The sequence below is a fragment of the Ursus americanus genome, chromosome 2 (assembly GCF_024610735.1).
Source record: "Ursus americanus isolate L20-20 chromosome 2, mUrsAme1.1.p, whole genome shotgun sequence".
NCBI classification, from domain to species: Eukaryota; Metazoa; Chordata; class Mammalia; order Carnivora; family Ursidae; genus Ursus; species Ursus americanus.
This window is the reverse complement of record NC_142128.1, coordinates 8,942,906-8,962,893: the sequence shown is the minus strand read 5'-3', so window position 1 is coordinate 8,962,893 and position 19,988 is coordinate 8,942,906. Positions and strand designations below refer to the sequence as shown.

At 59.6% G+C, this 19,988-nt stretch overlaps 2 protein-coding genes across 2 annotated transcripts in view; both read left to right on the top strand.

The window, feature by feature from the left end:
• The window catches only part of SRRM3 (serine/arginine repetitive matrix 3), a 33,178-nt gene extending 21,694 nt beyond the window's left edge, over positions 1 to 11,484 (top strand). Inside the window, exons 11-14 of the mRNA XM_087868032.1 lie at positions 7,629 to 7,999; positions 8,867 to 9,091; positions 9,176 to 9,313; positions 11,136 to 11,484. Of these exons, the coding sequence (XP_087724158.1) occupies positions 7,629 to 7,999; positions 8,867 to 9,091; positions 9,176 to 9,313; positions 11,136 to 11,364 (963 nt within the window). The 3' untranslated portion in view covers positions 11,365 to 11,484. The remainder of the gene's footprint in view (positions 1 to 7,628; positions 8,000 to 8,866; positions 9,092 to 9,175; positions 9,314 to 11,135) is intronic.
• Positions 11,485 to 18,001: 6,517 nt separating this feature from the next.
• Positions 18,002 to 19,494, top strand: HSPB1 (heat shock protein family B (small) member 1). Its single transcript, XM_045786241.2, has 3 exons — positions 18,002 to 18,478; positions 19,008 to 19,071; positions 19,175 to 19,494. The coding sequence occupies exons 1-3, from the start codon at positions 18,109 to 18,111 to the stop codon at positions 19,362 to 19,364; spliced, it is 624 nt and encodes a 207-aa protein (XP_045642197.1). The 5' UTR covers positions 18,002 to 18,108; the 3' UTR covers positions 19,365 to 19,494.
• The last annotated feature ends 494 nt before the right edge of the window (positions 19,495 to 19,988 follow it).

The window sequence follows — 19,988 nt, the reverse complement described above, 5'->3', positions numbered from 1 at the left end:
CCAGTCCTCTCCTCGACCCCGGGGCACGTGCTGGAACTGCCTCAGCTTTTAAATGAACAGGAGTGGCCCGCACTGTTCTTCCATGTCCCTACCTATAAGGAACCTTGGAGGGAAGCTGGGAGACCCAGGGAGGAAGAGAGACTTGTCCCAGGTCACCCAGGGAGCATCCCAGGGCAGCAAGCACCCGGTGTCTCCCCGGTTCCATCTAGGATAGGATGGCTGGGGTGACAGAGCCAGGCTGCTGTGCACCTTCTGTGCCAGGCCTCACATCCTGGAGGAGGGAGCCATACACCCCTGAGAGAGTTGAGCTCAGGTGAGGGCTTCAAAGCCAGACACTCCCAGGCAAGAGAACAAGACCATCCTCCTCTTGAGACAAAGGCTAGCCGGGTGCTGGCTCCCAACACATCTCTGTGTTGTTCCATCCCAGGCCAGGGAGAAACCGCCAAAGGGATTTCTGGGTTCTGCTATTTACTGCTCCCTGCAGCTCAGAGAGGTCAATGACCAGCTCAAGGTCACACAGCTTTTTAGAGGTAGACCCAAAAGGAGACTCCAGCCCTCTCACCTCAAGACCACCAGCCACAGCCAAGATGTGGAGAGAGTGGTCAATGGAAAGCACACTCTGGGAACCCTGAGTAAGGGGAGGAGGATTTGGGAGGTGATGCTGATCGTTTCAGCACCTGCCTTTCCCCTGAGGAACCCCTCCAGATGTCGATGGCACACTCCCAGCTCTCAACTCCCTGGCACTGAGGCCTGCCCACAGGGAGCCCAGGGTATAGGTGGGCCCTGCATCCAGCAAGCCCAACTCTGTATGAGCGTTGCTTCAGAGTCTCAGGGAACCCTACACCCTCCCAGTTCATGCACATATGGGGACAGAAATAGTGAGGCAGAGAGGGAAGGGGGCTGCTCAAGGTCACACGGTTTGGGACTGAGTAAGATGCTGAACCCAAGTCCCAGAAAAGGCCTGCAGGGTTTAAGGGCTTAAAAGTAGGGGCCCTGTCTTGGCTCTAGCTGTCCCTGGCATTGGAAGTGTCAAAGGGAATCCTCACTATTCGGGGAGGGTGGCAGAGAGGGTTCCTGAGAAAGGCCCCTATAGGCTTGCTCTGGCCTCTACCTTTGGCTCAAATTTCATCACGAAATGGGCAGCCTAGGGTGACCCCAAGAAGAGGTGGCCATGGCACTGCCTAACCTGTGCCATCCCAGGCCTCCCCCCCTACCTGCTCCCAGAAAGAACAGTGGCCACAGCTAGAGGGAGGCAGTCAGAATAGGAAGGGGCATCTTGGCCTTTCTTCCGGGATGAAGCCAGAAGGCCGGAGGGATGAGTTTTCCTAAAATGATGCAGAAGCCCCGGGAAAGTGGTAGGCCTGAGGCAGCTTCGGGCCTCCGACCAGATCTGTGGTTGCCTTCCCTTTTAAATGAACCGAACCCTTCACCCCATCTATTCACTCTGCCTTGTTGAAACAGCTTTTCTCTCCTTTTTCCGTCTGGGCCCACCTCTCTCTATTCCCTGCTTGTCTGTTTCCTTCTGTCTTTGTTTCTCTCTCTCTCTCTCTCTCTTTGTCAAGTCTGTCTCTGACTCTCTTTCTCTCCATCTCTCTCCCCAACATGGGCCTCTCTCCCCATGCTGCCAGCCCCTCTCCTTAGCCCGCCCTCTGGTTCTGCTTCCATCAGCTGCTTCCTGCATGCCCTCTGGAGGTTTTCTGTTGTTTAAAGAGTTAAGGAAAGCTTGGCTCTTGGAGCCTGTGGGTTCTAAAAAAAAAAAAGGAAAACAGAAACGCTGGGTAGGAGCCCCCTCCCATCCCTGGGACTAGACCAAAAGCCAGACTGGCTGTACTGGTGCTGGTTCCCGAGGGAGAGCGCAGCTTAGAGTCACTATCTTTACCCCCCTTCTGCATTCCCAATGCGGAGACCTTCTTTTCTTTTTTATTATTGCATTCCTGTCCCTGACCACTGAGAAGGTAGGTATCCCGGCTCAGCTGTGCGCCCGCTCGCTCCCATCTCCAGATAAGCCCCGCCACTCTGCTTGGTTTGAATGTGGTTTTCTCTCTCTTTCTCTCGATCTCGCTCTGGTTGGTTTTCTCCCCCTCTCCCTTTTCTTTCTTTATTTTAGTGACTACTCATTTGTAAACTTGCATTTTCCCCAAATGAGCTACAAAGCTGTGTTTCCTGGTTTGTCGTTTGGTTTTCTTGACTTCCCCCCACCATCACCACCCCCACAACTCTTCTGGTTCATGTTTCCCCTCCCGTCCACCTGCCCCGCGCCTCCTTCTTCCTCTCCCACCCCAACCCCTGCCCCACCCGAGCCCCTCCACTCCTTCTCTTTCTCATTTTGTTGTCCGAATGCATTTCTGTGTGGTTAGCATTCCAAGTTCGTGTTCCCTTCCTGAACTGTATGCTGTGGTTGAGCCAATTTGATTTCTGTTGTCTGGAGTAGCTGCTAAGCCCCCCTGCCCCTCACCCCTGCCAGCTCCTGGGGCCCATCTGGGCAGTAAGCAGTGGTGGAGGCACCTGTGCCTGGCCTCTTGGCCTCCAGATCCTGGAAGAAGTTCTGGCTGAGGCCAAGCCTGAGGAAGGAGCCCTGTCCCACCCTCCAGGGCCTGCCGGGCTCCCAAGCGTCCTGTCCCGGTGGCAGGTGGAACTTAGGGTGGGAGCTGCAGACTCTGGGGCAGCAGCTGGGACCAGGGCTGACCCTCACAGCTCCATCTTTCGGGTGTGATGGTAGTTGAACTTCAGGGGGCTAGTGAGTTGGCATTGGACTTAGAGGGCCTACTTAGCAAAGTTTCTGTGGGGCAGTTTGGGGGATGGAGGGGACTCTCAGCTCACCCTCCCCCTGCCTGGACCACTACCCATCCCAGACAGGGGCTCCCTCAGCCGCCCAGCATCCTTCTGTCTTCTGAATTTGAGCTTAATGTGCAGAGAATGAGTCAGAAAGGACAGTCGATAGGGGCTGGGTTTCCCCAAGGTGTTGGAGCAGAACGGAGCCTAGGTCCTGAGACTTGCGACTCCCAGCCCAGTGCTCATCCAGTCACATTGAGGGTACGCATCAGGAGTAGGTCCTCAGGGGACCCGCCTCCCCATCCCTGATCTTTAAGCTGTTTCCTGTTCCATCTGGGAGTAGCTACAGAAGTCCGACATCCCAGCCCTTGTGAGGCTTCGGTGGACCTCCGTCCTCAGCTTTGGAAAGAGTAGGCCTGGCTATCCATCCTCTCCTCCCCCCATGTTGACCCCAGGGACCAGTGGTGAGGAGCTCATCCACTCAGAACATTCCTCATCTGTGAGTGGTGTTGGGAAGGCAGACAGGAAGTTGTTCAGGGAGGAAGAAATCACTGTTGGTCCCACAGGGAGACTCCGTCCCAGACTGATGGGAGGAGTAGAGGCCCCCATCTTCTGGGAGGACCTGATGTGACCAGGGACCCAGAAATGGGATTGTCAGACGCTGAGATGCTGAGTTAGGGGGGTAGTTGTCTGAGCCCTGGGGGGAGCAAGGGTAAAGCATCCCAGATGCTCAGTGTTCTTGTCCTTAAAAATGCCAGGCCTGGCCTAGCGCACCGTCTCTTGCTACTCTTTCCCATTGTCTTTTCCTCTCAAAGACTTCTTACATAAGCAAAAGAGAAGAGAGCAGATAGCAGGTGGTACCAAGGAGCAGAGAGGCTTCTGGAAGCCGGGCTCAAAGACAGGCAAGTCTCCTGCACTCACGTATTCATTCGTTCACACATACACTAAGCCAACATTTGCTGGGCACACTTCCGTGCCAGGCCCTGTCTGGGTATCCACACCTGGCGAGAGGCAGGCTGACCTGGGTTTGAGGCCGCACCTGCCAGGCTAGAGGCCTGACAAAAATGGCTCAGAACAATTAGAGAGAAAAGCTGAACCGTGGATGGGGAGCTCTGCTCACCACCGTAGGCCTGGCCCTAACACAACCTGGCACAGTCCCTACAGAAAGAAGGCACAAGGGTCTGTGAGATCATAGAGGTATGCGCCTGACTCAGGATGAGGGTCAGGGGAGGCTTCCTGGAGGAGGTGGTCTTGAGCTGAGGGCCCATAGGCATTAGCCAGGCCGTGAGGGGGTCGTGGGGGGTGAGGGCAGGGAAGGGGAAGAGGGGACAGGAGTCACAAAGAACAGGCTTCTGGAGTAGATGTTTGGAGGTCCCTGGCCAGGACAGCTAGTCCTGTCTAGCTGTGAAATCCCATGGTGTCTGGACTTGGCTCTCCCTCAGTTCCTGGGAAGAACAAGACCCAGCCAAGCGGAGGTTGAGGCTCACGCTCCGACAGGATCGTGGTGGCCCTTTCTCCAGGGAGGGATGGGTGGATAAGGGTGTGAGATCGGCCCTAGGAGTCTTCCCCCAGGGAGGGCGCTGTCTGCCACGCTGCCCAGCGGCGCCTTCCTCCCATCCTCCACCATCCTGGCACATGGGGGTGCCCAGACCTTCCTGCACTGCTCTGACCCCGTGCATCTGTGAGGGGACTGTCAGTCACTGGTGCTCTCGAAAGAACCTCTCAACCCCTATTCAGGCCCACCCCCCAAAGACCCCAGTAAACCCCACTTTACCAGTGGGGAAACTGAGGCCCGCAAGAGGTCACTTCCTTGAGGTCTCACAGCAGACTCACATCGGGGCTGATTCCAGGGTGTTTCACTTTGCCAGTTACTACCATCTGAAGCTATGGCATTTGGCTTGGAGGAGGGGACAGGTTCGACCTGAAGGCGCACCAGGCAGGAAGCGTCCAGAGAAGCACAGGGGGCCTCAGCAGCTGGGGGTAGCACCGTGATGGGGGTGGGCATCCACCCAACCCAGACCCTTTTTGTTCCTAACGTTCCCACCACACTCCCAGCCCAACACTGGGAAGTAGAGAGGGCCCCCCACGGGGTCTGTGGGAAGGAATATCAAGGCCCTCAGTCTCCTTCCCCCACTGGTGGCCTCTCTCCTGGAGTCAGAGAAGGTGGCACAGATCCAGAGTCTAGGTCGGAGCCAGGGTTCACAGCCAGGTCCTGACCCCCAGTTCAACATTCTGCCTTCTGGCTTTGCTACCCACCCCCATCACAGCAGCAAGCAAGGGTGTCTTAAAGGCAGGGTCCAGTGTTTCCTGGGTATGTACGGGTCACTACGCCTTGGCTCCCAGGGCTCCCACTCCCCCACCTAGTATCTGTTCACTTTGCACACTCGGACAACCCAGGAGATAGGGAAGAACTTGGCAATGTGAAGATCCTGGAGATTGCTTTCTCATTTGCCTCCTCTGGAGGGACAAGGATATGCTGTATGACAGAACCTAGTCCTGGGGGCTTGGGAGCTGTAGGCACCGGCCACCTGCTGGGGTGGAGGGGATGTGCGTCAGGGGAGCCAAGGGTCTCCTGGTGAGGTCTGTTGAGAATGGAACTGCCATCTCAGAGGGGCCATGGCGAGTCAGCCCAGTTCCCATGTTTCCTAGCCTAGGATGAGGGGTGAGCTGGTGATCAGGAGAGTCGGGGTGCTCAGGGGGGTATCTCAGTACCCAGTGATATCCACTCTGCCCCAGAGGGAAACACCAGGCTCTCCCAGGAGGCCTTCATGGCCCATTTGACTCTGAACAGCTGAGCTCACCTGCTCCTGCCAGTGTTCATTGGCTTCTTCAGCCATCAATCACAAGCTGGCTGTGCCTTTCCACCGATGAGACTGACTTCTTGGCTCTGCCTCCAAGCCCTGGCTGGATCCAGGCTTGCGCAGAAAGGCCTTGGCACCACTCTTGCCAGCAGCACCGGGGCCATGCCAAGGAAACCATGCTCCTTCCAGTCTCTTGGCAGCAAAGTGCCCTGAGGGGTGGTAGTTGGTTTGTTTTCTCATCCAAAGAGCCTGCCAAAAAAGCTTGGCCACCCTGCCCCTCTTCTAGGACGACCTGGTTTGGCCTCTGACCCCTGGAAAGGCATTTACTCCTTTCTCAGCAACAGGCATCGAGGCCCTCCTAGACACCAAGTTCTGTGATCAAACCGAGATTACAGAGCTGAATCCAACAAAATAATCTGCCCTGGGGGTGCTCAAAGTCAAGTTATGCTGGTGATTGGGGGTGGGGTAGGAATGGGGGACAGACTTCTAAACCCCGGAGTGTAATCAACTGTTACCAGATGGAAGCCCAAGGACAGGAGGAGGGGTCAGTTCTGTGAAGGGAGGAGGATGGAGAGGGTGGCCAGGGGTACACAGAGAATCCTGGAATACTTGCTCTGGAAGGGACATCAGGAAGGAAAGCCCAACCCTCTCATTTTGCAGATGGGTAAACTGAGGCCCAGGATGGGGAAGTGACTTAGCCAGGGTCACTCAGTGAGGTAGTGGCAGGCTCTCAGACCCCTGGTGGCCAGCCAGGGCCCTTTTGATGGTACCAGGCTCCCTTTCTGGTTTTCTGAATCCCAACCCTTGTGTCCTAACTGCACTTTTGGAAAACCATTTGACATCTCTATCCAGCAGTCACCAAAGAGGTGCCTGCTCAGGCCCGAGGAGCCGGGCGCTGCCAGTCCTTCCTCCAGAGGCGGTGTGGCCTCCTCTCGGCCTAGAATGGGGTGGTTGCGTTTTTCTCTCTCTCTCTCTATCTCTCTTGCATTTTTGTGAATCTAATGATGAACTTACGCTACCACACTTTTCCCTTCTCTTACACATCTTACCTACTAAAGGAGGAAGTGCCACTTTATTGGTAAGTGGACGTTAACCAAGAGGGACTTAAAAAATCAGAACTTAAAAAAAAAAAAAGGAAAAGAAAAGAGAGAAACAGAAAGACAGTCGGGTGCTACTGACAGCTCCACAGGTCTCTGCAGGGCCGGAAAACAAAGAAAGAAAAATGTTAACAGAAAAAAATGTCAGTTCCCCAGGAGTTCAGACATTGTTTTTGATTTTGGTATCTAATGACATTTGTGGATTTGGTTTTTTTTTATTTCTGTTTTTCCTCCCTTTCTTCGGTTCAGTTTTGAGTTCAGTTGTCCCGCCCCGCCCCCACCCCCATCTGTGTGCCGTGTGCCCCCTCCATCCCCTCACCCACCCCCACGCTCTGGGGGGCCTGGCCTGGGGGGGCTGGCCCTGGCCCGGCCTCCCGGTGCCCGCCCTCTCTCTACTCTCTGCCGGGATCGTCCGTCCCATCGGGGGCCAATGCCAGCCCCCGTGCCCGTCCTGGAGCCCCCTCCGTTTCAGCCCCCTCCCCCCACCGCTCCGTCCCTCTTGTGTTTTGCATGCCGAGAACCTTGCATGAGCTGCACTGTTGAGGCCAGAAGGTGGACACTCAGGAGAGGCAGAGGCAGGGCAGGCGCGGGGAACCGTGTGTGCGATGCTCCGGGACTGGCAGCCCCCGGCCTGGGCCCGGTGAAAGCCCCCTTTCCTTCTCTCCCCCCACCCCACCCGCCCGCTCTCTCACCCTCGACCTCGCTCCTTCTCTTGGTCTGTCCTCTGTCTGTCTCTCCTCTTTTCCTCTCTCTGCCCGTCTCCGTCTTTTCTCCCTGCTTCTCTAACTTCCCCTGCTCTGTCACCTCCGGCTCTCCCTCTCCCTCTCTCTCTCTGCTCTGGACTCTTCACCCTCTCTGTTTTCTCTGTCTCTGCGGGCGTCTCCTCCGCCCCGTCTCTGTCCGTGCCTCCGTCCCCTCTCCACCCCCTCCGTGCCCTCTCTGCCTCTCTCCCCGTCAGAAGCCCAGCTCGCCCTCGCCCAGGGCCCGCGACCAGGCGGAGGCCGGCGCAGCCACGCCGCCCGCGCGGGGCAAGGAGAGTCCGAGCCCGCGCTCAGCACCGTCGTCGCAGGGCAGAGGAGGCCGCGCGGCGGGCGGGGCGGCCAGGCGGCGGCGGCGGCGGCGGCGGCGGCGGCGGCGCTCCCGGTCCTCGGCGTCCGCGCCCCGCCGCAGGGGCCGCCGGCGCGCCCGGCCCGCGCCGCCCCGGGGCTCGTCGCGCTCGCTCAGCAGGGCTCGCTCCAGCAGCGACTCCGGCGGCGGCGGCGGAGGCGGCGCCCCTGGCCCCGGGCCAGAGCCCGGCTCCGAGCGAGGCCACGGCGCGCACGGGAAACGGTGAGCGGCCCGGCCCCGGGTGGCACGGGGCTCCCCTCTCCGCCCTGAGCCCTGCCCCGCCCCCGCGGAACACCTGCCCCCACCCACCCCCTCCATCCCATGGAACACCCTTCCCCGCACTGACCCTCCTCCCTCCCCGCAGAACAGCTCCCCCCCCACCACCACCGGCCCCTCTGATCACTCTTCCTGCCCCCAAAGATCACTCACCAGCCCCGTGGAGCGCTTCCTCCTCCCCACTGACGCTCTCCCCGCACTGACCACTCTCCCTCCTTCTCAGTAAGCTCTCCCTTCTGTGATCACTGCCCCTCCCCCCACGACCATGCAGCACCCTTCCCCACCCAGTGAGCTCTCTCCCTCTCACTGGTCATTCTCCTTCCCCACTCACTGAGTTCCCCCCTCACTGATCGCTCTCCCCACCAAGGAGCTCTCCTCTCCCCACACTGATCACTCTTCACCCCGACAGAGTCCCACCCACCACCCACGATTCTCCTCCCATCGGGGAGCGCTCTCCTCCCTCACTTGCCCGCCCCCACTGATCGCTCTCCCTCGACGCCACGGAACACTCTCTTCCACACTTGTATCACTACCCCAGCCCCACCCCCAGTCCTTTTCCCTCCTCTGGGAATTTAGTCCCGCTCCACCAACTCTCGCACCACTTCTTCCCCCCCACTAACCCTTCTCCTCATCCACATCTTCTGCATGGAACTCCTCCCCTGCCGAGTCCCTTTCCCTCCACTGAGCCCTCTTTGTCCCTAGCTGAGCCCGCTCCCTGTCACCAGCACCCCCTTAACCCCACTCTGCAACCCCACCCCCCGCCCAGTCCACTGTCTCCGTAGCTGAGTCCCTGTCGCCGTGCCCCTCCTCCAGGACCAAGGAGCGGCCCCCGCGCGCCCGGCCCGCCAGCACCTCCCCGTCCCCGGGTGCGCACGGCAGGCACGGCGGCCCGGAGGGGAAGAGCTCGTCGCGCAGCCCAGGCCCCCACCCGCGCTCGTGGAGCTCCAGCCGCTCGCCCTCCAAGTCCCGCTCGCGCTCCGCGGAGAAGAGGACCCGCAGCCCCAGCCGCTCGCCGTCGCCCAAGAAAACCCTGGGCCGGTAAGTGCGGGCGCAGGGGTGGCGGCGAGGCCGGGCCCGGGCGGGCCGGCCGGGTCGCGTCGCTCACCTCGGCCGGGCCCGCAGGGACAAGGACGGCGAGGGCCGCGCGAGGCACGCCGAGGCCGAGGCCGCCCGCGCCCGGCGCCGCTCCCGCAGCTACTCGCCCATCCGCAAGCGGCGCCGGGACTCGCCCAGCTTCATGGAGCCGCGGCGCATCACCAGGTACTGAGGGGCCCCGCCGGGCCGCAGGGACCTCCTGCGGGACGCATTGAACCTGATGCAGGGAGGGGAGGTGGGGTTCAGGGCCAGAAAGAGGGCCTGGTGAGGGCTAGAGGCCTCTGGAGGAGGAGAGAGGCTAGAACTGGAGGTGCCGGGGAGGGTGGGACTCAGAGGCAGGGGTCTGCAGGCCCGCGGAGGGGCGGGGGCTGTGTACTTGGGTCTGAGTGGGCAGCAGCGGGCATGGAGTTCAGCTCCGGAAGATTCCAGCCATCCCTCCTGGAGCCCCTCCCTCTCTCGGTCCTCCCCACATCCGTCTCCTGGCAATGATGTCTCCTTTTCTCCTTCATCTCAAGGTCCAGCCTGCCGAGTGGCCTGTGGCCGGCCTGGGGGTGGTGCGGACCCCCTCCCCACAGGCCGCAGGGGAGATGCCCATGTGAGCTGATCTGGCTCTGTTCAGCTGTCATCTGTCTGCCTCTCCTTTTGTCACTAACCTCACTGCTCACCTCCCAGCAACCTCCGCCACCCGGGGGAATGGGGAATTCGGAGGAGGGGGCACCAGCAGCCAGCTCTCTGGGGCAGCTGTGGGAGGGCCTGTCCCTTCCACTCTCCCCTCCCCCCACCCCAGTCCAATGGGGCTGTGGGGAATGTGTGGCAGATGCGGCAGAAGCCACATCAGAGAGCTTCTCTGCCAGGACTGGAGGGTGTGGGCCCAGGTCTCCCCATGCAATCATGGTCTGTGTTTGTGGAAATCACTCTGAAGCCCTAGACCCCTGACTTGGGGTCGAGGGCTACAGGCAAAATTCTGAGCCCAGCTCTGCCACAGACCCTGCTGGGCAGCCTTGGGAGATTGGTGTGCCTCTCTGGATCTGGGCGTTCGTGTCTGAGCAGTTAGCAGAGTTTCCCTGAGCATCTTTTCAGCTCTAACATGGACTGATTCTCAAACTAGCCCTTTCAAGTCCTTGGTGAGGCAGATCGCGGGGGGGGGGGGGGGAGGAGAGGGCATCGCCTCCTCTCCTCAGCCCAGAGCCAGGGACCAGACGGCGGGGCTTGGGACACCCTCTAGACAGGCCACACACCTCACCCATATGCCGAGGGTCCTAGACAACTGGAGCCCTGCACCTTCCACCTGGCACCCCCCCTCAGCCCCTCTCCCAGGCTGCCTCCTCCTCCCACTAACGTACACCTGTTTTCTTCCTCAGAATTAACCCCACGCCATGGGGCACTGTTGCCCCCTTAACCACTCTCTTTTCTTTTCTCTGGGTCACAGTCTCCTGGCTTCAAACTAACTCCGGGCCGGCGGGAGGTAGCTGAGTGAGAAGGGGCCAGCGGGACTGGGCAGGGGCCATGGGCACGCACAGCAACGGCCAGGGCTCTCCTCCTTGTTCCCTTGAATTGACCCAACAAACCGAAACCCTCGACTCTGTGGGGACCAGAGAAGCAGGGCTGGGCCATATCCACAACCCTTTCCATGCCCAGAAACCACTCCTTAGCTTGGTTGATGTGAGTTGTCTATATTTAAAAGTTTCATTTATTCAACAAATATTTATTGAGCACCTTCTCGGGCCAAGCAGAGACTTGGTCCCCATTCTGTGAAGACGAGTGAGGAAAAACGAAATGACCGACAGGAAATTGACAAGAGACCACTGACTGTCCAACCCGTTTGGGGCAGGGGGCACTCCAAGGCCAGAGCTCAGGGGAAACTGAGGCAGGGAAGCTCTGGCCACTGCTGGGGAAGGGCTCGGGACCTGAGTGAGGGCCGAAGACAGAGCTCAGGGCAGAGCTCAGGGACCTGAATGGCCTGTAATCAGCTTTTCCCTCCCGGCAGCGCCCGAAAGCGTCCTATCCCCTACTACCGGCCCAGCCCCTCGTCCTCCTCCAGCTGCCTGAGCAGCGAGTACTCAAGCCGGAGCCCCAGCCGCAGCCCCAGCCCAGGCCACAGCCACGGAAGCTACAGCAGCCGCAGCCGCGGGACCCGCAGCCGCACGCGCAGCCCCTCCCGGACCCCCAGTCCCAGCTACCACAGCCGGAGCAGCTCAGAGAGTGGGGGCTTCTGAGCCCAGACAAACCCAGCTTGGTGCCCCCTGGAATAGGGAAAGGCGAGGGGTCAGGACCCAGGACCTGTGAGGGGGCCTGCACCCCACTGCTACAAAGAGGTCCCCGGGCCAGGGAAGACCTTGAGGGTGGGTGTCCTGCAGACGAGGAGAAGCTGGGTTCTGCTGCTTCTAGAGGGTCCCTACCTCCACCTCCTGCCTGCCCACCACGTCCAGGGAACAAAGAGCCGTTGCGAACACAGGGATCACCCTGTCCCCCTTCCTGCTTGATGCCAGCTCACCAGGCTGGGGACAGCTCCGTGGACCCAGGGACACCTTGGAAGGTGCCAGACCTGGGAGCCTCCCCCACCCTCTCCACAGGGCCCTCGGCTCCTCTCTATCAATGGGCAGACAAGGAGGTGGGAAGGCGAGCAGGATCTAAGTTAGACAGAAGGAAGAATGGCCTAACCCTTGGTGCAGCACCATCCAGGCTGGGGAGCTGCTTCCTTCTGAACTGGCTGCAGGATCCTGGCTGAGGGCTGGAGGCCAGCCCACAGCCTCCCCCAGCCCCTCCCCTGGCCCAGGAGCACCCACACAGACTAGGTGGGCCCCTAAGCCCCAGCCCGGAGAAGGGGAGCTTACTCCTGGTCCCACCTCTCCTCTCCAGGCCAGGCTGTCCCCTCCAGCCCTCACTCCATGCCCTGGGCCAAGGCCACAGCAGCCAGGCCTTCTGCATGACAAGAGGTGGGACATTCAGACCACACTGCATCTGACCCTGAGGTCAAAAGGGCTTCAGGTCAGGATGAGGGAGAGAGAAGGGGTAGATGGAAGAAGAGCCTGTGAGGAGCAGAGGAGAGCAATGCAGTCTGATGACTGAGCAAGCCCTGTTGTCCCAGTGTGCCCTGTGTCTGGGACATGGGCCAGATGGCAGCACAGGGTCACAGGCATAGGATAACATGCACTTCGGGGCCTGCCCAAAGGAGCACTTCCTTCTCGGGATTTGGTGGGGAGGTGGTCAGTGGTGGCTACCCAGAGAAGGGTGCTACAGCCCTTTGAAGAAAGGGTAAGATCTAGACTGAGGGCCTTGGCCTGGGGCATTCGTGGGAAAGCAGTGACCGCCCCCCCCCCCCCAGCCCTCTTCTGCTGCTCCCAGCCCACTCCTCCTGGGGCCCTCAGGGATCTCACAAAGTCTTCCTTGGCCCAACAGGGCATCTGCCCTGGGCTCCCATGGGGGGAGGGGTCTGGGGTCTGGTCCGGGTTCCCCCTCTCTCTATTTCCCCCTCCCTCTTTCTCCGCGGTGCGGATTAAAATTGGACTCTAATAAAACACTTGGTGCCCGGATGGCAGGTGGTGAGACCAGGCCTCTGTGAATTTGGGCACCTGGGGAGTGAGGGGAGGGCATAGGGTCCTGGGGTCCTTCCCTCCAAGAACTGAGAGGGGCTCAGACTCCACCCCAGAGAGAAGATCTGGCACAAGGAGCCAGAGCCCAGTGTGTCCAGCCCCCTGCCTCAGTCCAGGAGCAGAGCATGCAGCTCAGTGGGGAGGAACACAGGGACCCAGGAAGACTTTCCTTTCAGCCTGGAGACTCTGGGGGCTTTGAACGCCCCCACTTCCTTTAACCCCCATGCCCCACCTAACTTCCTCTCCCATCATTGTCCTTGACTCCAGTACACCCCAGTCCAGCTGACCCACCTCCTTGGGCCCTCCATGCATGACCTCTCCACCTCTAAAGGTTCCGGTGAGCTCATGGTTCAAGACCTAGCTCAGCTGCCTCCTACTCCAAGGAGCCTTCCTGGTCCCCAGCTGCAGTGGCCACTCTCACCTCTGGGTCCCTACAGATCTTTCGGGTCTATACCTGCCTTTAAGGCCCCAAGCTCTTGTTCGGCTTATTTGTGGGCATGTCCATCTCTCCCTAAATCTGTGAGTTTCTCAAGCCCAGGCCATGCCTTCTTGGCCTCTGCATCCCCCAAATAGGCACCCTTGAGATGTTTGTCGAATGAGTAAACAAGTGAACCCAGGAGCCAGGGAGTGAGGGGGTCCAGAAACCTTGAGGGAGGGGAGGGACCAAAGGCAAGGTGTGGTGGTGGCAGATAGACACTAGAGGGCGACAGAGAGGGTGAAAATTGCCTTCCGGTGGCTGGCCAGGATTGGCACAGAACAGGCTGGAATGGAGAGGAGACAGCCCTGGCGGAGGGTCTGTGTCAGCCCGGAAACCCAAAGCTCCTGTCCTCAGCGCCCATCCTGGCTACTTGGGGAAGCGGAGTCCAATCCCCAGGGTAGGATGGGGAGAGTACCAAGCCCCTGCCCTCCCACAGACTGAGGGTTCAGCCTGAACTCTACTCTATACCTTGGGTAAAGGGAAAAATACCTCCAGGAAGGCAAGCAGGAAAACAGGAAACTCCAATTCTGTATCTGGTAGCCAGGGGTGGGGGGATGGGGCATGTGCATGGGGGAAACTTCCCAGGATGTGGGCCTTTGGGGTGTCGTACATAGGTCCTCTCCTGGTGTCTCTGCAGGTGGGGGCCTCAGGAACCCCTCTGTCCTTCCCCTCCCAATACACACAGCAGCCAGGAGTGAGGCTGGGCAGGGCTTCCTGTGTCCTGTTAGATACTTTCTCTTCTCCTTATTTGGTTTCCTGCAGCCCCGACCCAGGGTAGCAAGTCAGGGCACACGCCCAGTTTGGGTGTCCCAGCGAGCATCTCCATTCCCTGCCTCTCTGAGATGCTCTTGGAAGCCCCCTGACCTCCCACCGGCCCGTGACTGAATATGCCCAGGGCATATTCAGCAAACCAGCCCTACCACCAGGCACCTGCCCTTCCTTCTCCAGGCCCCTATCTGCTCAAGGACACCCAAGACATGAGAGTGCTCCAGCCATAGGGCCTCCCACCTCCACAGCCACCACAGGGGAGGCCAGGTCCTCCCTCACCCCCTCACTCCACTCACCATACACACACCCCTCCAGCAGTGTTAGATGGCAGAACGGGCAGTGCGGAGGCTGGGGGTGGGGAGTGAGGGCGAGTGGAGGAGAAACTGTTGATTCACTATGCTGGAAGGAGCCTTCGAGAACATCCAGTCCAATGGTCTCATTGTACAGATGAAGAAAATGAGTCACGGGAGCCGGCTGCTGGCCAAGGTCACAGAGCCAGAGACATGCAGGTCCCCAGACTCCCAAGCTAGACAGATTATTTCTGCTAGACAGCAGGGCGGGAGGGGCCAGACGATGGATCCCCAGCCCTCCCCACACGGCCCTCCTTGGCCCCCCTTCTGTGGTGAGGGGGTGAGGTGACACCCAAGGCTAGCCAGAAGCCTGGGGGACCGGCAGGCTGGAGAGGGACTCCCATAGAGGCAGTGTCTAGATGCTTCCAGAAAGACCTGGTGCCCCCCACCCCCATGTGCTCTAATTACTGCTGTCCACATTTTTAATTCCCAGTAAGCCCAGTGACTGGCGCAATCCATCAGCTGTCGGGTCTCTCCAGGGAGCTCGGGCAGCTGCCTGAAGACTCTCGAGCTTTCTCTGAGGCTGAGCCAGGGAGGGAGGGGCTGGCTCAGCCACAGTTGGCAAAGGCCTGCCAAAGGTGTGGCTAGTGTGGCCAAGGCCTTGGGCTCACTGCCGGGCAAGGAGGCTGGAAGGCTGGTCTTGGGCTGCTGCAGAGTGCCGCAGACTTTGTAGCTAGGGAAGAGGGGAGGCGCCCCTCAGATTAAGGAATCCCAGACCCAAGCCTGCCTCCCCCCAACTGCCCCTGTGGCTACTGGGAAATGCCTGGCGGTGGAGTTGTCCTCTTAATCCTGGAAAAACTAGCCCTGGCAGCTCAGTGCCCAGAGTGATAGAGTGGAAGATTATCAAAGAACACTTCGGCAGGTGGGCAAGTGGGAGCTGACATCCAGCCCTTGCTCCTCTTGCCCTGTGCCCGGGGAACTGGGGTGCAATCTCCAGAAGGGTGCCTGGTCAGGGCTGGAAGGGACTCCAGAGAGGCTGGCCCAACCTTCCCTGCCCCTTGGCTGCACACCTCCCTCTGCGCCCACCAGCCCAGAGCCCACAGCCCTCCCTGGACTGCTTAGGAAGTCTCTCCCCTGCTCACAGAGTCAGGACGTTGGAGTCCCGATCCCTCTACCCCCTTACTAACTTTGTGACCTTGGGGCAGTTCCAGCTCAGTTGTCTCATCTCAGAAATGGGACTCTGATAAGACACTCGGACCTGCCATAAGTGCATACAACTTCGTAATTCTTATTAGCCTAAGTCTCAGTATCCAAAATTAAAGGCCCTCTTTCCTTAATAAAGATAAACACTTACCGAGCACCAGGCACTTCCCACACATTATTGCATTCGAGATTCACCACAACCCTCCAAAATGGGTGTGTTATTACTACCCACACTTTGCAGATGGGAACAGTGGGTTCAAGGAGGTCACCAGGCCGGTGAACAGCAGCACCCAAGTTCAAGCCCAGCCTGACTGACCCCAAAACCCAGTTTTTCCTGCCACCCCACCCCCTCTTGCCACCACCCAGAGCCACCCATGTCCCCTCCCTTGTGATTGGCAGGGTCCCTTGAGAACCGACCCACTGTAGATGGATATGATGTCTCAGTCCTGGCTCCCCCACCCACCCATGGGCAGAGTGCTGGGAGCTGTCGCGCCCTGGTTCACACAACTTCCTGGCTGGGGCAGCAGGATGGACCCTCCCTGCCCTGGCTTCAGGCAAGATGCAGGGAGCTACTGAAGGAGCCTCTGTCTACAAAGAGTTGGCAGGCAAGGCAGCCCGGCAGCCCCCACCCAAAGCGTGGCTGGGCCTGGCAGGACCACACTTGAAAGCATCCATGACCACACCTGACAGCTCCTGCAGGGTGGGGCTCCTGGGCTCCAGTCTGGGCCAAGGTGGGCAAGCAGAGGCGGATGAGGGCCCTCCCTGCCTCCTGACCTCAACTCGACTTTATAGAGCTGGGAATAGGTGGGGCTGGAAGTGCCAGGGAGCCAAGACCTGGGTCTTGCTGAAGCTGAGACTCTTGCCGCTGCGGGGGGGAGCCGGTAGCTCCCAAAGGAGACCTACTGGGCCCATGACCTGATCCAGCAAGGAAGGTGGAGCAGAGATGGGGTCCTGTCTGCGTCGCACCCTTGGCCCATGAAAGCCCCAGGAACTCAGAGGAAACCAGAACCTCAGACGCATGACCCAGCCCTGGCTCTTCCCCGATGGGGTGCAGGTGGATAAGAAAGAAAGAAAGGCATCCAGGAGCTCCTTTTTGAAGAGGAAGCGGACACAGAGAAGGCATGAGATTTGTTGCTATGCCCAGCTCATCGAAGCAAGTGGCTGGAGTCTGGCTTCTGGTTTCTTAGGTGTCCTGGGCAGGGCAAGGCCCCCTGTAAAACTGGTGGGGGTTCAGCCTCAGCCCAGCCCTGGGAAAGGAGCAGCAAGCAGAGTGGGCCTCGGAAAGAGAGGAAGTAGAGGACTCCAAAGAGGCTTACACTGCTAGTGTCTTCTCGGGGCCAGGACACCAATCACTGTATTTCTTTGAACTCGTCTAAAAAGGAGGGATAACAGGGTGTAAATCAGGAGAAGGAAGACAGGAAGGGGCTGTGAAGGCAGGAGGGAGGGAATGTCAGGATTCTGGCAGCACTCTCTCTCAGAGGTGGGAGATGGGGTCCCATAGGTGGTCATACAGGAGGTGGGGGTCAAGGGGCAGGCCTCAGGCTCCAAGCATGTGTGAGTGAACTGTGCTGCATGGAGCTCTCCCGCCTTGGTCCTGTGCAAATCATAACAAAAGGGTCTTTGAGATCATAATCTGCAAAAAGGGAAACTGAGGTCTAGAGAAAGGAGAGGACTTGCCCCAAATCACAGTAAGGCAACAGCAAAGCCCAGCCTAGATTCAAGGGTACTGCCTTTCAAGTTCCCTGTCCAGGGCTCCTCAAGGAAAAACAGATACATGGGGGGATTTGACAACAACCTTCCTTCTGACCCCCTCTCAGCACTGGGTTTCTGACCTGGGTCACTGCTTCTGCAACAGGGATACTTACACACTCTCCTTCCTCCTCCCCCACCCCTTTTAATTGCAGATAGATAACGTAACAATAGTGAACAATTATCAGGTTCCAGGCCCTGGACTAAAGTTGTTACTTGCATTAAATTGCTGAATCCTCACATCAGCCCAATGATGTAAGCATTTTTATTACTATCATCATCATCATCATCATCTCCATTTTCCAGATGGGGAAACCGAGGCCCAGAGTCTAACTTGCACAAGTTCATCCCATTAGTGGCAGAACAGGATGTGAAGTCAGACAGTCTGGCTCCAGAGCCCACACTCTTATCTGCGACGCCAGGCTGATTTTTAAGACATTTCATGGACGCCTTGTGGTTCAAACCCCGGCTCTGCCACTTCTAGAGGCATGTGATCTGGGACAAGTAGCCCAGCCTCTCTGGGCTTTGTCCTCCCGGACAAAAAGATGGGACTGTCCACCAGCCGCGGCCCAGAGCTTTAGCGGCCAGGCCTGCCAGTGTCCGGCAGTGGGCACTGCACCAGGACCGGTGCTCCAGCCATTTGTTTTTTTGAACAAGAGAAGGTTCCAGATGTGGGCAGGGCCTTCCTCGGCCCGCCCCCGCCCCTTGTGCAGGGGGAGGAATGCAGGGGGAGGGGCTGCCCCCAGCCTGTCATTGCCTTTAATAGAGACCTGAAACACCGCCTGCTAAAAATACCCGGCTGGAGCCGCATAAAAGCGCTGCGTGTCCGACGCCCCACACTTCTCCAAGCCTCAGCCAGACGCGCCGAGCGAAGCCAGCATGACCGAGCGCCGAGTGCCCTTCTCGCTCCTGCGGAGCCCCAGCTGGGACCCTTTCCGCGACTGGTACCCGGCCCACAGCCGCCTCTTCGACCAGGCCTTCGGGCTGCCCCGGCTGCCCGAGGAGTGGGCGCAGTGGTTCGGCCACAGCGGCTGGCCGGGCTACGTGCGCCCGCTGCCCCCGGCCGCGGTCGAGGGCCCCGCCGCGGTCGCCGCGCCCGCCTACAGCCGCGCGCTCAGCCGGCAGCTCAGCAGCGGCGTCTCGGAGATCCGGCAGACGGCCGACCGCTGGCGCGTGTCCCTGGACGTCAACCACTTCGCCCCCGAGGAGCTGACGGTCAAGACGAAGGATGGCGTGGTGGAGATCACCGGTGAGCCCCCGGCCCTGCGGGGACCCAGTTGGCAGGGCGGGAACTGGGCAGGGAAGCTCCACCAGGGACCCGGAAGATTTGGGACTCACCCTGCCCCCGGGCTGTGGCCCCGACTGGGGAACGAGGACTGCGGGTAGCTCCTCTGGGCCCGTTTGGGCCCGAAAAACGCTCTATTGAGAGAAGAAATGCCGCCTTCCAGCGGAGACGCCCCCAGCCCCGCCCCCAAATGACTAGGTCTCCCTGGGGTCACCCACAGAGGCCATTGTCCCCTGGCGCACACGCCCTTATGCCCGGGTCCGCGGAGGGGGCGTGTGCGCATCTTTGGCGCCGCGCCCAGCCCCACCCCACCCTCCAAAGCAGGAACCCAACTTTCCAGAAGTTTCTGAGGGGCCCTGAGACAGTGCGACCACCCATGGGGGTCGTGTGTGGACTTGGGTGGGACCCTGGGTGGGACCCTCCCCTCCCCGCAGCTTCTGGGTGGGACCCTCCCCTCCCCTCCCCGCAGCTTCTGACTTCCTTCTCTCCCCAGGCAAGCACGAAGAGAGGCAGGACGAGCATGGCTACATCTCCCGATGCTTCACTCGGAAATACACGTGAGTCTTGGCCCCAGATCCAGGGGGACCTGGGAGGGGGGTGAAGGGAGTGGGGGGGCAGTGAGGCACAGGTGTGTAACTCTTGTCCTCCCTCTCTGTCTAGGCTGCCCCCTGGTGTGGACCCCACCCTGGTCTCCTCCTCCCTGTCCCCTGAGGGCACGCTGACCGTGGAGGCCCCGATGCCCAAGCCAGCCACCCAGTCGGCAGAAATCACTATCCCTGTCACCTTCGAGGCACGTGCCCAGATTGGGGGCCCAGAAGCTGGAAAGTCGGAGCAGCCTGGAGCCAAGTAAAGGCCTTAGCCCTGCTGTCCACACCCCCACCTCAGTAGCCATCACTGACCATCCCCACCCGCCATTCTGTATGCTTTTTTGATACGTTTACCTTCTGTTTTTCTCAAATAAAGTTCGAAGCAACTGCCCACCACTGCCTCACACTGGTGTTTGTGGAGGCCTAGGGGTGCTCACATGATCACATTTGCTGAGGGCCTGCTGTGTGCCAAGCCCCATGCTAGGCGCTGTGGGTACTGTGGGGTACAGCAGGGGCAGACCCCAGTCCTCCAGCCCTGAGTCCAGTAAGACAGAAGTAATGATTGGAACCAGCAGTGATGGGGGAAACCAGGAGAGGCAACTGGTCCAGGCTTGGCCACTCGGACACCTACGCTGGAGTCAGGTGTGCAGGGGGAGTGCAAGGGGACAGAGCAGGGCCCAGGGAGGGGAGCTTCTTAGGAGCTCAGAGTTCCTTGCTCACTTCCTTGAGACTTCACTAATCCCAGAGAGGGGCAGGACCAGGAGAAGGCATGGGAGGTGTGGCACTCCAGGTGATTTTCTGAGGGGAGTTTGGCCTTGTCAAGGGTTCCATCCCCTGATGCCCATGCATGCGGGGTGAGGCCTGGGCAGTCAGGTCAAGGGCACTCG